This window comes from Tupaia chinensis, unplaced genomic scaffold (genome assembly GCF_000334495.1).
Source record: "Tupaia chinensis unplaced genomic scaffold, TupChi_1.0 Scaffold000381_1, whole genome shotgun sequence".
Taxonomy (NCBI): domain Eukaryota; kingdom Metazoa; phylum Chordata; class Mammalia; order Scandentia; family Tupaiidae; genus Tupaia; species Tupaia belangeri.
The window spans coordinates 536,304-554,594 of NW_006159883.1; the positions used below are offsets into that span (position 1 = coordinate 536,304).

General features: G+C 40.9%; 1 protein-coding gene across 1 annotated transcript in view; it reads left to right on the plus strand.

Moving 5' to 3' along the window:
* Positions 1 to 18,291, plus strand: part of LRP2 (LDL receptor related protein 2) — a 241,297-nt gene that overhangs the window by 62,156 nt on the left and 160,850 nt on the right. Inside the window, exons 5-9 of the mRNA XM_014589797.1 lie at positions 5,346 to 5,456; positions 5,785 to 5,898; positions 7,911 to 8,027; positions 9,692 to 9,844; positions 11,805 to 11,924. Of these exons, the coding sequence (XP_014445283.1) occupies positions 5,346 to 5,456; positions 5,785 to 5,898; positions 7,911 to 8,027; positions 9,692 to 9,844; positions 11,805 to 11,924 (615 nt within the window). The remainder of the gene's footprint in view (positions 1 to 5,345; positions 5,457 to 5,784; positions 5,899 to 7,910; positions 8,028 to 9,691; positions 9,845 to 11,804; positions 11,925 to 18,291) is intronic.

The following is an 18,291-nucleotide window of genomic DNA, read 5'->3' on the forward strand; positions in this document are numbered from 1 at the left end:
CAGGTAACATAAATGTTGCACTTGTTAAGATAGAGTACAAGTATATGTGTGTGTTTGTGTGTGTGTGTGTGAGAAAGAGAGAGAGAGAGAGAGAGAGAGAGAGAGGGGAGAGAGAGAGTAAGAGAAGCGAGAAAGCTCCTCCTTCTCAGGGGAATGGATATGCTGTAATTCCTTCTATTCTCTTGGAGTTTTGGGTATGCACACACTGGTGTCTCACGTGTTTTTCAAGCTGACAGTTATGGGACTTGTACCCTCATACTGAGGGATTCAGCCACCTTAACCATCACATCACCTACTAGGCTGATCGGTCTTTTTTTTTTTTTTTTGCTGTAGGTTGTGTGCACTTGCCAGAAAGACAGAGAGAGACAGAGAGACAGAAAACGAGAAATCCAGAGAGCATGGCCATGCCACAATCCCTTCTCCTCCATTCTCCTCTCGGGATCTTGGGCACGCATGCACACATGCCCGGCATGAGTTTAGGCCACTGGGTCCAGGACTCAAACCGTGGTTGTCTACATGGGAGTCTAGCAATATAGCCATTATGCTAACTGCTGGTCCCTTGGCTTAAGTTTCTTAATTTATCTTTAAGATGCTTAGTCTTGTTTTGTAATCAGTTATTCTTTTCTATGATCTTTTTGGCTATTTTGTCACATTGTGAAAATAAAATATATTTACAGTTTTCTGTCACTGTAAAAATAGTGGCTATAATTGTATTTTACTCTGCTGTAAGTGAGTTGTATTCTTGGAGATCTACAAGGTCCCTGAAACTACGTTTTTCTATCTTCTCTGATTACATAAACATATCTATAGTGTGGCCCTTTCTTGCTCCAAACTAAATCATTCACAGGAAAAAATCTTAGAACATCCTAAGTATCCATCTTGTATATATACTTTTGGGATAGCTCCCAGTTTGGGGGAACACATCTGAGCGTGTATCATTTGGAACTGGGAGAAAGTAAGGAAGGGAGGTACAAGGAGTCTGGTGAGAAAGACCGTTTTCTCACATTTTTGTGTCAGGTAAATTGTAAAGGTCTGGGGCTTGGTTAATAGATTCTTGTCTGTCTTTCTATGGAAACAAAACTCAGAAAGACGAGGTTCCTTGATGTCCTTGATATTGTCTCTTCTCATTTTACACCTCCCTGTACTTAAAATCCATTGTAGCAGGACATTTTGGCCATATGATGGGTTTGCTCCATGGGAAAAATGTTTAAAAAGCTAGATTGAAGCTTGCCAAGCAAATAAACCAAAGAATAAGATTTGAGACTTTAAAAAAATAGAGTTTTTAAGTTAAAAAAAAAAGATTTCCCCAATGGGATGCCAAAGGATTGTGACTTACTGGGGTAGACTGAAACTCACTAATTAACATCTTTAGCAAAGGATCTCAAACCTTCCATGTTCCAGTTACCATCTGGATAATTCTTTTTTTTTTTTTTTTTTGCTGTAGGTTGTGTGCACTTGCCAGAAAGACAGAGAGAGACAGAGAGACAGAAAACGAGAAATCCAGAGAGCATGGCCATGCCACAATCCCTTCTCCTCCATTCTCCTCTCGGGATCTTGGGCACGCATGCACACATGCCCGGCATGAGTTTAGGCCACTGGGTCCAGGACTCAAACCGTGGTTGTCTACATGGGAGTCTAGCAATATAGCCATTATGCTAACTGCTGGTCCCTTGGCTTAAGTTTCTTAATTTATCTTTAAGATGCTTAGTCTTGTTTTGTAATCAGTTATTCTTTTCTATGATCTTTTTGGCTATTTTGTCACATTGTGAAAATAAAATATATTTACAGTTTTCTGTCACTGTAAAAATAGTGGCTATAATTGTATTTTACTCTGCTGTAAGTGAGTTGTATTCTTGGAGATCTACAAGGTCCCTGAAACTACGTTTTTCTATCTTCTCTGATTACATAAACATATCTATAGTGTGGCCCTTTCTTGCTCCAAACTAAATCATTCACAGGAAAAAATCTTAGAACATCCTAAGTATCCATCTTGTATATATACTTTTGGGATAGCTCCCAGTTTGGGGGAACACATCTGAGCGTGTATCATTTGGAACTGGGAGAAAGTAAGGAAGGGAGGTACAAGGAGTCTGGTGAGAAAGACCGTTTTCTCACATTTTTGTGTCAGGTAAATTGTAAAGGTCTGGGGCTTGGTTAATAGATTCTTGTCTGTCTTTCTATGGAAACAAAACTCAGAAAGACGAGGTTCCTTGATGTCCTTGATATTGTCTCTTCTCATTTTACACCTCCCTGTACTTAAAATCCATTGTAGCAGGACATTTTGGCCATATGATGGGTTTGCTCCATGGGAAAAATGTTTAAAAAGCTAGATTGAAGCTTGCCAAGCAAATAAACCAAAGAATAAGATTTGAGACTTTAAAAAAATAGAGTTTTTAAGTTAAAAAAAAAAGATTTCCCCAATGGGATGCCAAAGGATTGTGACTTACTGGGGTAGACTGAAACTCACTAATTAACATCTTTAGCAAAGGATGTAGAATCATTTCTTTCTCAGCTCATGGTGAAAAGTTGGGTCCTACTTCTTTTGTGTGGGTCTCCAAAGGGCGAAAAACATTGAGATGAGATTTGCAGATGTTTGCAGGATGCAGTGGAGTCAGGGAGCTCTGTGTAATCTTTCCTTTGGGCGTGCACCTCAAGCTAACTGCACGGATGTGACTATAAGGTGTGCAAGGGTTGAAAGCAGTCCTCTGCTCATTTAGAGGGATTCATTATCAGTGTGGATGGAGACAAGAACAGTTTGTTCCTCATTCCAAGTGTCAAACTGCTGACCTCTGATCATCACAATACCTTCCCTGATGACCTCTAGCTGGCCTGTTTGTTGGGAGGAATGAACCATGTCAGGAAACTTTTAGTCATGTCAGTGGATTCAGTTTTATGGCACTGGCTCTCAAAAGGTAGAAGGAGAAAAACGAGAACTCCACCCAGCGCATTATCCCAGATCCCTCAGATGTGTAATAATCACCTTAATATGAGGTGGCCACAGGACAAGCCCAAATACATTTTCCTCCTGACAAGTAACTTATCTATTCTAAATAAAAGGGCCTTGAAGATTTTTTTTTTCTCCTGCTTGCTGTTGCTTTTAAAAGGCTTGCTAGCACACTGAGTGCAGGAGCTATCTAATACGTGGGGGTGGGAATTGTCTTCACTTGGCCTTTGCATCTCTTGAAGGGGAGAATGAGTAAACAGAGTTGTGTGACCCGTTTGAAGGTACATTTGCAAAACATACTGTATCGACGATGATACAGTGTCAAAGACAGCAATAATTAGCTAAGCGTAGGCTCATTTTTGGACTATTAAAAATAAAGTAAAATTCAGAAAACAATGACAATGTCGATCAACTATTTAAAAAGATATATATATATATATATATATGATTTTCTGTAATGTTAGCAGTTTAGATATTTAAGGACTCTTTGTAGAGTAGTTTTGAACTTCAGGAGATGAGAAGACTTAGGCTTATTCCTTCACTATATAAAAAGTGGATGAAGAAATGAGAGTTCTTTTTTTTTTTTTTTTTTTTTAAGTGTGAGTTGTTAACATGAGTGATGCTTAATACAGTTTGAGCATGAATTTTGTGCCCTGCTTCAACTTAAAAAGATTTTGAGACTATCTAAAGAATTATCTGAAGTATCTTTATAGTCTATAAAATCTAAATTTGGCTCTTAGTTGCCAACGTGAAACTCAAAGTGGGACTGTGCTTTCTGGTCTTTGAAATCTTGACTAAGACATACTTTTTCCTTTGTTAAAGAGAAATCTGAAGAAAATCTGAGGATCAGTATGAAAATAATCTTTTATGAAAAAGATAGAACAAGGAAGATAGCACACTTCTAAGCAGGAGGATATTCAAAGTTAGACTCGTGCTTGCCAAGCAAATAAACCAAAGAATCAGAGTTGAGATTAAAAAAAAAATAGGATTTTTCGATTAAAAAAAAACAAGATCTGCCCAATGGGATGCTCCAAGGACTATGACTTCCTGTTTCCTGGGATAAATTGAAACTGGATAATTAACATCTTTAGCAAGGAAAGTAAAATCTGATGATTTCTTTCTTAGCTCAGTGTGAACAATTTGGATCTATTTCTTTTGTGTGAGTCTCCAAAGGGTGAAAATCACTGGAAAGAGATTTTCAAACATTTCTAGGATGTAATAGAGCCCAGGAGCTCTGCGTAGTCTTTCCTATGGGTGTACACCTCAGACTAACAGCATGGACGAGACCAGAAGGTGTGCACGTGTTGAGAGTGGGCCTCTGCTGATTGAGAGGGATTCATTATCAGTGCAGATGGAGACAAGAAAGGCAGAAGGTCAAGAAGTTGTTTAACTGAAATGTTGTCCTGTGATAAATAATTCAGTGGCAATATTGAGTATTTTCTAAACACAATGAGTAATGCCTCAGTTTGTATAACAAGTGTCATAGATTCTAAAATGAGTAAGACAGGCTCCTTGATCTCATGGGGTCTCGTTGTGTCAGAGGAAACAGATGCACATCCCATAGTTGAGATTCATGAAGAACACGTGTTCCTAGCCTGGGAAGCATGGAAGAGAGATAGACAGTATGTTATTCCTGCAAGGGACACCATGATTCTACTGTGATCTATAAAAACCAGAAGTCCAGGCCCGACAACTGGTTACTAGCAGTGAGGTGACCATGTGTTCCTAACCTGGCAATAATAATTTGTGTTCATAGAGCACATTATCCTTTTCAAAGAGCTTTACTAGACATTATCTCTTTTGACCCCCTAGTCTGTGCAGTATATTTTCAAACGTGTGTCTAAGGAAGTAGTGGCACAGAGAAGGTAAGCAGCTTGGATAAGCGTAACTAGTTACTGAGTGGTGCCCTGGGCTCAGGCCCCAGGTCTCCTTGCTTTCTCCAGTCCTCTAGTGGGAGAAAAATTGCCCTTCACTTCCCAAAATCTGTGTAGTGCTATGTTGATTTCCTGGGATATTTATTTGTAGTATATAAAAGGAGGTTTTGAACCAAGTTAGATTATTTTCTCATTCTTCAACTCTCAGCCATAACTAAAGTCACTTCTTCAGAGACTTCCCTGGACCACCAAACCCCATAGTGTGCAGTCTTGAAATCCTCTGTGCTTTCAACATCAGCAAAAGTTTGTCATTTGCCATTTGTGTCATTATTTGGTTAATGTCTCTGTCCCCTATCTAACTGTAATCTCCCTGAGACAAGGGACCTTTTCCATGTCTCAATATTTATGCTCCGCAGTTAGTGCCTAGTACACAATAGCCACCAAAGAAGTTTCCTGAAGGAATGACTATATTTAGGGTTTGTTCCTTATTTTCATTCTTCCTTTTGTTGTCATTGTTGTTGTTATAGGCTACCCAGCATGTGAGCAACTTACTTGTGCCAGTGGAGCCTGCTATAACACTAGTCAGAAGTGTGATGGGAAAGCTGATTGCAGGGACTTTTCTGATGAAGTCAACTGTAGTAAGTAATGTGCACAAGATGTGCAGTGGTAAGCTAAAACTGGTTTACACCGGCTTGAGAGAGAGCCAATTATGTTTGTCTTTTCCCAAGCCTGTGTTCAGTGGACTCATGCTGGTAGTTTGAAGTTAGCCACTGGTGGGAGTATTTACACTATGGAAATTGGCAAACACCACAATCAAGCTGTTTTGTTCCTGAAGAACTGGTTGTTAAACATTCACCAACACATACTAACAATAAGAATATTTTTAAAACTTAAGATAGAATCTTTCTATGGCTACAAGGGAATTTAAATTCTCTCTTTTCTTTCCCTTCTTAACCCTTTTGCCAGGTGCGGTATGCATGCACAACGAGTTTCGGTGTGGCAGTGGAGAATGTATTCCTCGCTCTTATGTCTGTGACCATGCCAGTGATTGTGAAGACAACAGTGATGAACATTCTTGCAGTACGGTGATTTCCTTATGATGGGACATATTGTTGGGAGTGATTTATTTGTTTGTTTTCCCACCAATGTACCACTATTTTTCCAAATAAAAGTCACTATGTTTGATGGCAGATGGAGCCAGAAGATCATTTAGAGGCCAAGTTATGAGCCTTGGAAATATTGCTGCATCTGAGCTCCTTTATCTGCCAAGGATCTGTGTAGGAGTTGAAGGGTGGTTGACGGACACTTTGCATTCTTTCCTAAGGCTACCAGGGTACAGTGTATATTGTATCGCTGGACTCTCAGATTACCCATACCTCAGGAATGGATCTGATAACCTTGATAGAGTGAGAGAAGGACTTGAAAGGGAAGGTAGTTCCCTAATAGCAATGATCCTAATTTGCCTCTTTGCTTTGAAATTCCTACCACATTAAAGTTGAAAGGTCTGGAAAATTTCAACATGGTATCAGTGGCTTTCATTGACTCCACTTCTTCACTCTGACCTTAATTTTATTTTCATTTTGTTGCCTGCAATATAAACTACCTCTCTTTTGTTGTCATCTCTCAACCCAGTTTTTTGAATGTGTAAAGTTAGATGACTCCAGGACAGAGTTTTACTAAATCCAATAAGCTAGTGGCTTTTTGTGGTCATTCATCTACTAGAATGTATGATTTTTCTCCACATCTATTTTCTATTTTGATAGATTGGTACCCTTGCAATGGGGATTTGTTAAATATTTTCAGTATCACTGTATTTTCTATGAGCTGTGCCCTGGGGATTTCCTTTCTAGAATTTGAACTTATAGCAGCAAACTGTATTAAAGGAAATGTGATATATCATGGAGTGACTGACTCTGAATCATGTAGCCCCAGACAACGATGACAATGCTTCTAGTAAAGTAAGAGGATGTTGGACACTGACATGTGTATAGCATCTTTTTTTTAAAAAAGAATTATTTTATTTAACGATTTATTTTTATTTATTCATTTGTTTTAATTTGACCAGAGGAACAGAGTAAGAGAGAGTGAGACAGAGAGAAAGAGAGAGAGAAAGTGAGAAAGCAAGCCACCAGGTCCTGGACTTGAACTGCAGTCAGCCATGTGGGAGTCCAGTACCCCTACCTACCATGCCACCTGCCGGCCTCTGTCTATAGCATCTTTTTTTTCTTTTTTTTGAAGAGGTTTTTGCTATAGGGTGCGTGTGCTCGTCAGAAAGACAGAGAGACAGGGAGACAGAAAGTGAAAATCATCCCCCAGGGGTGGATGGCCACGCCACAATCCCTTCTCCTCCATTCTCCTCTTGTGATCTTGTCACGCACACGTGCCCGGCGTGAGTTTTAAGCCACCGGGTCTGGGACACGAACCACGGTGGACTATGTGGGAGGCCAGCGACATAAGCATTACACTAACTGCTGGTCCCTCTATAGCATCTTTATCAGCCTGCATTCTCTATTCTGCATCAGCCTAGCACATGCCATCTTTTTTTATTTTTCCATGTTTCTGTATTAGCACCTGTTTACAGACTATAATTTAATTTAAAAAGACTTCTTCTATTCCAAAGGATCCAAGCTCACCCCTGAGGAAGAAGGGGGAAGGAAATAAACCCATCCCCCAGCAGAGTCAATTGCACTGCAGCCTTTTTACCTCCAGTTCTCCATCCTGTCAGGATCCTTCCGGACATGCATGTTTTTCTAAAGCTGTTGGGGCCGGGACTGAAATCTTGGTTGGTCACATGGGATCTGGTGTCCATGGCACAGTGCCTAACAGTGTGCTATGGGCTGCCCCCATCTTGTTTTTAATTTTGAGTAACAGAGACTACCACCAAAACATTTTCTGGATCCAAAGCTGCTATTAGTCTTATCCTCCTTCTGTTCTTTTCTCATTTTCCTCTTCTTTTTAAATGTTTTTGTCAAGATACTTAAGGGATTAAATTGTTATAGACGATTTAGTTAGTTTTAGATATAGTGAGGTGAGCACTTTGATTTTTTGCAAGTGATTTGTGTCTTTGGAGTGCAGCTGTTGTTTTTTTCCAGACTATCAGTCCTGCAAAGGGGAACAGTTCACTTGTCCCAGTGGCCAGTGCATTCACCAGAACTGGGTTTGTGATGGAGAGAATGACTGTAGAGATAACGGAGACGAAAAAGGATGTGGTAAGAAGGGGAGCAGATTCCTATTGGAAACCATTTTCTAAAACTGTGTTTGAGAATTTTTTTTCCCTTGTTAGAAATGTTCTGTACGGGATTGGCTGGTTTAGGGAGCTTTTTAGGGACTTGGTGGGGAAGAAGAAAGTGACTGTATTTGCTTTTCCTTAAAAGATTCAGGACGCAAATGTAACATAATTTATAACCTCCTCTTTCCTGTTGTTAAGGCTAAATAGGCAGGACAGTTCACATCCCACTCTGATTCTTTCCCTTGGAGACTATTTTAACTGCATTTGCGTCTATGAGAGGACGTTGGGGCAGGAGGGAAAACATGGTTTGTCTTAAACCTTACAGCCTTTAAAATGACGTTTAGTTTTGGTAACACTTTATTTTTTTTTTTTTTGCCAATTCTGATTTTCAGATGAGTCACTGACATCCAGTGGTAAAAGAGAGGCTATGAGAGGAACGTGTGGGGTGCAGATGAGTCACTGACATCCAGTGGTAAAAGAGAGGCTATGTCAGGAACGTGTGGGGACGAGTTAGGGACGGGCAAGTGCAGGGCAACCTACTACCCGGGGAAGTGTTTTAAAGATGATGTGAGAAAGAAATCACATGTAGATTCACCCCTTCATGCTGCTGTCATTAACAGTACCTCCAGCAGTTCAGAAGTTCCTCTACCCACATCATACTGACATCCAGTGGTAAAAGAGAGGCTATGTCAGGAACGTGTGGGGACGAGTTAGGGACGGGCAAGTGCAGGGCAACCTACTACCCGGGGAAGTGTTTTAAAGATGATGTGAGAAAGAAATCACATGTAGATTCACCCCTTCATGCTGCTGTCATTAACAGTACCTCCAGCAGTTCAGAAGTTCCTCTACCCACATCATAAAACAAGTCACCTGTACCGTTCAGTCAGATATAATAAGGACGATGCTTATTCTGGGACTGTCAACTGGTTTTATGACCTGTGTTCCAGGAAGTGGTCGGTCTTTCACTTCCTGGGTAACAAACATTTTGCCAAATAAACAAAACAAATCAACCAACCAAACCCCAAACTGAGGAGTCCTGGAGTTAACTTGGTGGCCCTAGTTCTGTAATACATGCTTTTTATTTTTCTTTAATTTGCTAGAGGACACATGCTTTTGCCAAAGCAAGATAAAGAGAAGGAAAGTGAGAAAGCAACGCCCATGGAGGATGTTCACACCATGATCTCTTCTCCATTTCTCCTGCTGAGATTTTTGGCATGGAAACACACACACCTGAGGTGTTTCTCAAGCTGCTGGGCTTGGGACTCAAACTGTGTGGTTGGCTATGTGGGATCCTGCCATCTTAACTACCATGCCACCATCTGGCCCCGTGATTGGTGATTTAAATAACTGAATCCTCTGCAAGGGGTTATAAATCTAATAGTTGTTAATTCCAGCCCGTATCTGCTTGAATGGCAGCTGCTTCATGTAAAAGGAATGGAACTTAAGTCATTCAATTTTACCACTCCTTAGAATCTCAGTAAAAGGCTAGGGATAGAGTTAGAAGCTACTAATTTATAGGAAAATATGAAGTCATTTAGATTTCTGGTGTATACCTGGCCAATATTCCTTCTTAACCATGGATTAAAAAAGAGCTGACTCCACCTCTTATATGACTTGTAAATATATGTTTTTTTCTCCCCACAGAAAGCAGTTCTCATCATTTTCATAATTGTTACCCAAGGGAATGGGCTTGTCCAGAGTCTGGCCAATGCATCTTAATATCTAAAGTTTGTGATGGGATTTTGGATTGTCCAGATGGAGACGATGAAAACAGTACCACTGCTGGAAAATATTGTGGTGAGCATAAAAATGTATCTGGTTAGCTTTTAGATAAAGGTACTTCTATTTTTTTTGAGAAGAGACTCTCAAATACAGATATATCAGTTGGTGTTTATAAAACGAACTATCCTAAGACCTTGTGGCTTAATCCAACCTACATTTATTATTTTTTACGGTTCTGTAGACTGGCTATACTCACATTTCAGGATGTTGCAACTGATATCTCTTGATGGGAGGAGCTTAAAAAAATTTGTGCCCCACCCTTCTTCCTACAGCAAATAAATACAGAAAGAGCTGTTTTAATGGCAATTTTGATGACTCTAAAAGTACTCTGGAGACATAATGGAAATATTCCCTGGCTTACATTTCTGGAAAAAGTTCTTATTTGGCTATCTTAAAGGAGAAAAAACTTCTGCTTCCTGGGTTGTGTGCTTTGAGTTATTTTTCAATGGCAAAATTAACTTTCTCATGCATAGTTTTATTTGAAAATGTCTTGTATGACCACTCTCATATGTGAGTAGACTGACTGGACTTAGGTTGTTTTCTTTTTTGTGACTATATAATATTCCTCTCACCATTGACTCATCAACAGCTGATTGATGAAGGAATGTAGTATATGACTGATTTCATCTATAGTGGACTCTAAATTAGTAGTTGCCCATATAGCTTTAATTCCAAATTTATTCCCCTCCCTGGAAAATCTTTTAATATTTAAATATGCAGACTTTTTTTTTCTTCAAACTTTGCCAGAGAGTGCATATGCCTGCCTGAGAGAGACAGAGAGGGAGAAGAGAAAGCACTCCCTAATTGGCATGGCAATGCCACAATACCGCCTCCTCCATTGTTTCATCCTATTGAGGTTTTGGGCACTCACATACCCACTCATGGCATTGTGTTTTAAGCTATTGGGGCCAGAATTTTTTTTTTTAAGAATTATTTTATTTATCATTTGTTTGTTTCAATTTGACCAGAGAGGGACAGAATGAGAGAGAAAAAGTGAGAAAGCAAGCCGCCAGGTGTGGGACTGAAACCACAGTTGGCCATGTGGGAATCCAGCACCCCCAACCACCACACCACTTGCCGGCCCCAGGGGCCAGAATTTGAACCAGGCATTTGGCCATGTGGGATCTAGCTCACCTAATGGCTAGGCCACAGATGGGCTGGCCCCCAAATATAGAGACTTGTATTGCATTCTTTTTTAAAAAAAATTCATTTGAGAATAACTTTAAAAAGAAGCTTAAAAATTAACATGAGATATTTAGCAGAAGTACAAAGGTTAGAAAATAAAAATTAACAGAAAGAAAGTAGATCACCTGAACTCCTACCACTTTTGAAGCTAGTCATGGTTCCTTTTTTTTCGGATAGGATCTCACTGTCTCCCACTGCTTTGATCCTCCTGTCTCAGCCTCCCAACTGGAACCACAAGTGTACACACCGTGCTTGGTTCTTTTGAATTCTAGACGGTGTCTCATCATGTTCCCTAGACAGCCTAGAGCTTGCAGTCCTCCTACCTCTGCCCCTTGAATCTGGGCTCACAGGTGCATGCCACCATGCTGGTGTTTAAATTGGATCAAGAATAATTCCTGGTCCTCTCATGTGGTCCCAGCTTACAGAGCACAGCCTCTGCACAATGTCTGCACAGTGGTATGTACCACTGAGGCTGGGCCTAGACATGGCTGTGTTTTTAGGGTATATTCCCAGGTCAGTAACTTGGAAGTTCCTAGCCTCTTCTACTATGTGGACATAAAGAACATATAACCCGGTTTTTCCATAAATAGATCTGGTAATAACTTGTACACAGTTATAACTTTGAAAAAGTTGAGTTTTATTGCAGTAAGGTTTGAGTGGAGGCAGATTTTTCTGTATCTCTACTCTATACTTATATTTTACTGGTGGAAAAAGAAGCGATTAGGTAAATCAGTCTTGTCCAGAGATCACCATTCATTTAACCAAGTCCCCCCCTCCTCCTCCTGTTTAGGTCTGACCATGTGTTCTGCTTTGAACTGTGAGTATGAATGCCATAAGACGCCAGGTGGAGGGGCATGTGTATGCCCCCCCGGTTATATCATCAACAAGAATGACAGCCGTACCTGTGTTGGTAAGTGACAGGTGGGAGCCCCTGGGTTTTCTTCACAGTGCACTGATGAATTCCATGATCTTTGACATCAGAAAGTTTGTACTTGTGGGTCAGAGTCTGTTCCTCAGTGTTGCTGAGAACTAGAATGGTGGGGCTCATTTACCTATCATAGGCCAACTGCCCCCCACCCTGGATTTTCTTATCTAGTAAAACAATCCAATTGAGGTTGGATTGTGGTGTTCAGAAAAGGTAATTTACGTTTTAATATCAGGGTCATGTCCCAAGCTCATGATCTAATTGCTCTTGTATCTGACCAGAAATGTTAAGATCAAATGATTTATACCAGTCAACGTGAGAGATCCTGGAGACAGGATCTGAATTATTTAAGCTCCTAATTTCTAATAATTTCAAAATATTTTAGAAATAAAACATGACTGGCATGTTTATGAAAATCCTCATTTGTCAGGTGAGCTTCTGACTCAGGGGCGCAGGCACTGGCATCCCTGCCAGTGCTTCCTGGCGTTCCTTCCAGGGCAGCAGCCCCTGTTCCCCCGGTGATGTGTCTCTGTGGGTGTGAAGCTGTTCCTTTGTCTTTGGCAAATGTCAAGCTTTTCTAACCGCCCCACCATCCCCACCCCCCGTGCCTCAGCTGGCAATCCAGTTTCCAGTCTTTTAGTTCTCTAGGCATTTCCCATTTTTCTTACTAGAAAAGGAATTCCGTAGAAATACCAGAAGCGCCAATCTCAGTATTACATCAGTTTTTCTCTTTTTTTCCTTTCTCAATGCGAAGGAGGCTCTGGGGCTGAGCTGCCTTGCGATCAAAACTTGTTAGGCCGTGAAGTCTTTTTAGTACAAGTGACCTGTTCTTTCAGTAGCCCTAGTTCGGCCTTGTGATGCCCCACGAGCTACTCTCAGTCTTTTTTCTTACCCTAGAGTCCAAATAGCATATTTCCCACCATTTCCAACTAGTAAGTCTGTGATGAGCCTTGGGTTATATCTTTAAGTATCTAGAGCTCTTTAAATGTCAGAGGTTTGCAGCCCCTTAAGAAATGAAAAGGTGTTGGGACCAGCAGTTAGCATAATGGCTATGTCATTCGACTCCCACGTGCGTCCCGGACCCGGTGGCTTAAAAAAAACTCACACTGGGCACGTGTGCGTGTGTGCCCAAGATCCCGAGAGGAGAATGGAGGAGAAGGGATTGCGGTATGGCCATCTCCCTCGGGGGGTGATTTCTCACTTTCTATCTCTCTGTCTGGCGAGCACACGTGCCCTATAGCATTAAAAAAAAAAAAAAAAAAAGAAAAAAGAAAAAAAAAAAGAAAAGGAGTTATAACACAGTTCTTGTGCTTTAAAATTTTATATTTAACTTCATGGTGTAGTGGTTAAGGTGCTGGACTCCCACATGTGGTTTGAGTCCCGGACCTAGTGGCTTGCTTTCTCACTTTCTGTCTCTCTCTCTGGTGAATTAAATAAATAAATAAATAAAATAAAAAAAATTAGATATTTAATGTATCAATGAAGATAATAAAAAAGTTGCATTATTAACTTGTGCACAAGACAGTTTCAGAATTTATTGAACATATCCAGTTCATAGCACACTGGAAGTAGTGTTCAATACTGGGCATTAGATTAAAAAAATTGTTTTTTAAATGTTGCTTGAGGCCATGTATGTTCACTGTTGAGAGGGCAGGGGAAAGAGACAGAAAGAGAGAGAGAGAGAGAGAGAGAGAGAGAGAGAATGAGAAAGCACCCTAGGGGATGGTCATGCTGCATCCCCTCTCCTCTGTTTCTTCTTTTGGGATTTTGCGCACACATGTGCAAGTGCTCAGCGTGTTTGCCTATCTGCTAGGTCTTAGACTTGAACCACACAATTGGCCATGTGGGATCCAACTACTTTAATCACCAGACCACTAACTGGCCCTGGGATGCTAGTTTTAAGTTCTGTTAAAGACATCTTCTTTCTTTCTTTGAGCGATTTTTGTTACAGGGCATGTGTGTTTGCTGGAGTGAAAGAGAGACAGAACGGGAGAAATCACCACCCAGGGGGGTTGGCCATGCCACAATCCCCTCTCTTCCATTCTCCTCTCGGGATCTTGAGCACGCATCTACTTGCACCCAGCATGAGTTTTAAGTTGTTGGGATTTGAGCTGTGATTGACTACTTGGGAGTCCAGCGACGTAACCATTATGCCATGTGCTGGCCCCAAAGACATCTTTCAGTCCTTGCAGTCTGTTTCTGAAACTTCAGTATAGACAACCTCTTTTGGCAATACGGTCAAAAGTCCACATTTAAGGGACCAGCAGTTAGCGTAATGGTTATGTCACTGGACTCCCATGTAGTTGTCTGTGGGTTGAGTCCTGGACTCGCTGGTTTAAAACTCATGCCGGGCACTTGTGTGTGCATGCCCAAGATCCCGAGAAGAGAATGGAGGAGAAGGGATTGCGGCATGGCCATCCCCCCGGGGGGTGATTTCTCACTTTCTGTCTTTCTGTCTCTCTCTGTCTGTCTGGCTAGTGCATGCGCCGTATAGCAAAAACCTCTCAAAAAAAAAAAAAGTCCACATTTAAGGGCCCTTGTGAATGTGAGGCCCCTGCCAACTGCAGAGACCTTTTATGTGACCTTCCCTGTCCTTCAAGAATGTGTCATTTGGCCCTGAGAGTTGAAGCTGGGTTAACATTTTTGCACATATGTTTCAAAGAAGATTTCATTTTTATCTCTTGTAAAGAAGACTCTAGTTTAAATATAGGACATTATGAAATGAGTTAGTTTGCATAAGCTGAAGTGAAAAACTAGTTACATTTGCTTAAGCCGAAGTGAAATTTTAGGGGAATTATTTTGATTTGCTCTCTCAAACATTTTAATTCAACAAATACCCTTGGTAAGGCTGTAACCTTGTGATAAGTTGCCTCACAAAAACTTCAGGAGTTGGAAACCTAATGCTACATTTCTCATCTTAGACTTGGCTTCTCAGAGCAGGCCTCAGTAGTACTCAATAATAAAATTGAATAATCCTGGCACAGAATCTTGTGTCTTGCAACCATTCATCTGTCCTGGTAGTCCTGACCTGCAGTGGAACCTCTGAGGCATACTGAAGCAGTTTGCTGGGCTTATTGTCTCGGATTGACAGGACATGCTGTTTGTTGACAGAATGACATCATGGTATAGAGTCAGGGTGGGAAGGTCATTCAACATGGCGGGCTTTCACACAATTAGCTGGATCAGAGGTGTCCAAGGGAGTTCAAGCTAAAAAAGGAGTTTTGAATTATTTTCAAAGCATTATATTTTGATAGGGGGACAAAGAATAAAAGTGAAGGAAAAATAAAAGTAATGGGGTTGGGGGGAATTTGTTACAGTAGAGTTTCAGAGTTTTGTATAGTTTCCACTACCCTACTCTCGTGAAAAGCCTCAATTCTACTTTGATTTTTCTGTCTTCACTTTGGCTGATCTTGGGTATTAATGTCTTCATTTATCTCTGTAGCAGCCAAGAGGATACAGTTGTATTCAGTCAGTGAAAGTGATAGCAATTTTATACTCATTGGAAGCTTTAAAGCACTTGTAAGGCAGGTAATTGGAAGGGTGCATTTGTCTTGGGTGTGGCGTTTCCACCTTTGGTTCCCTTCTGGTAGAGATTAGAACTCCTTTGTCCAGAGGGACTCCAGATCCTGTCTCATGTGTCTTGTATTCAAAATGCGGTCATGATATCTAGGATTTGAGGGTAGATGTCCGGCATTTTTATTCCTACTGGGGTGATGCCTCAGGTGGAGCTTTCTCAGAGCTGAGGTGAAGGCACAGGAGCCTTTCATATTTACTACATGAATTTTTACTTTGCCATGTCCAGATTAGATTGATTCCCCCCTCACCCCATTTGGTTAGTTACATCCCTTGAAAAGTATGATATATTGACTCACGTTCTTCTGTTTGATCTGAAGGGACAACTAAAGCCACTCATTTGATTCCAGAGCCAGTCTGGGCTTTTGTGTGTTTTTTTTTTTTTTTTTTTTTTTTTTTTTTTTTTTTTTTGTTTTTGCTTGTGTGCGCTCACCAGAAAGACAGAGAGAAACAGAGAGACAGAAAGTGAGAAATTACCCGCTAGGAAATATGGCCATGTCATAATCTCTTCTTCATTCTCCTCTCGAGATCTTGGGCACGCATCCACATGTATGTGGCGCGAGTTTAAGCCACCAAATCCGGGACTCGAACCATGGTCGACTACATGGGAGTCCAGTGACATAGCCATTACACCAATTGCTGGTCCCCAGTCTGGGCTTTTCTAGTTGGGGAGATATGACATGGTGGGCCATCTAGCAAGTGCGATAGAGTCCAATTCACAGCTCTGATATTTGCTGCAAATGTAATCTGGTCCTATGAGGCTGGAGAATTGTAGACTTGAGGATATAATAGTTTCAGAAATTGTAAGCTTTTGAGAATTTTTTAAAGCCAGAGAGCATGGGAACCCCAGTAGGGGTGCGGAGGTCATTCCTTCAGGGAAGAGAGCAGGGTGAAGGATGATGGAGAGCTGATGTGATCTTAGAGGGTCAAATGAAAGATATTTGACACCAATCTGCCAAGGACAGGGCAACATATGTACTCCTCAAGCTCTCCAGTCTTTTTTTTTTTTTTTTTTAATTTCTTTTTTTTGGAGAGGTTTTTACTATAGAGCGTGTGTGCTCGCCAGCCAGCCAGAGAAACAGAAAGCGAGAAATCACCCCCCAGGGGGGATGGCCACGCCACAATTCCTTCTCCTCCATTCTCCTCTCGGGATCTTGGGCATGTATGCACACATGCCCAGCATGATTTTAAAGCCACAGGGTCCGGGACATGAACCATAGTGGACTACATGGGAGTCCAGCAACATAGCCATTAACGCTAACTGCTGGTCCCAAGCTCTCCAGGCTTAAGGGAGATGCTTTTAAAAATGTTGTGCTCTCAGGACCAGCAGTTGGTGTAATGACTGTGTCTCTGAACTCCCATGTAGTTGACTACAGGTTGAGTCCTGGACCTGGAGGCTTAAACTCATGCCAGGTACGTGTGCGTGTGTGCCCAAGATCCAGAGAGGAGAATGGAGGAGAAGGTGTTACGGTGTGTCAATACCTCTGGGGAGTGATTTCTTGCTTTCTGTATCTCTCTCTCTCCCTGTCTTTCTGGCAAATGCATGTACCCTATAGCAAAAACCTCTCAAAAAAAAAAAAAATTGATGTAGGGCACATGTGGTCATCAGAGACAGAAAGTGAAAAAGCAACTCCCAAAGGGGATGGCCATGCCTCAATTCTTTGTCTTTCATTCTCTTAGGATTCAGGGGGCATGCAAGCACATAATCCTTGGTGTGTTTTTTAAGCCACCGGTCTGGGACTTGAACCACAGTGGCCATGTAGGATTCAGCCACCTTAACCAGCTCGCTCTATATTGAAACTTTTTATGCAGTAGAACTGAGGCTTCTGTGGCAACCAACACAGCTCTTATTAAACAAATGAATATTAAGTTAATGAATAAGAAGAGAAATAAATTTTTATGTCTTGAAGACAATTTTAATTTTAATTTTTTGACATCAGAGGAGAGATGGTGGGGCAAACAGACCTTTTCAAACATTCTATGGCAGACATAGAATTTGTTTCTTCTTGAGGGGAAGGATATATGCGCATGTACTGAATTCTGAAATTGTGCTGTCCAACAGAACTTTCTGAAATGATGTAAATGTTTCATATTGTCCCTCTTTACTGTGGAAACCCATAGCCGTGTGTGACTATTAAGCACTTGAAATGTTGCAATTGTGACTTTGGAACTGAAGTATTTGTTTTTTAAATTTAATTAATCTAAAAATAAATTTAGATGGCCACTGTGGGCTAGTGGCTATCATTGGAAAGTACAATTCTAAAAAACTGGGAGCTGGACAATGGCAGAGGTAAAATGCAGTGCTCATGTAAGAAGAGTATAAGACTTTAGGTTTGTGTTGGAAGACCTCTCAAAGTAAGCCTGGCATGGCCCAAGATCTAGGGGTGGCTAAGGCTGGAGGTGGATCATGGTATCAGACTCCGTCAGGGATACTATCTCTCTTTCTCTCTATCTTTGTCTTTCTCACTCATTGGAGAAATAAATGAACTTTTTTTTTTTTAAAAAGGAAGCATTTATACGGAAATTCATGTTTTCATACCCACATTAATAAATGACATACAATGCCATAGTTTTATGGATCAAACCATGTTATGCATCTTCTATGGTTACCCTTCATGTAGATTCTTAAAAATGATCTAATTGTTCTAGAGCTTTCCCTTGGATGAAGGTGCCTATTCTGAATTCCCATTTATCGTATGTGTAGATCCGCTGTCTAGCTCCAGGGCATGCTTATGTAGAAACAGGCACCACCATGTTCCTGGACATCCTGCCTGGATTT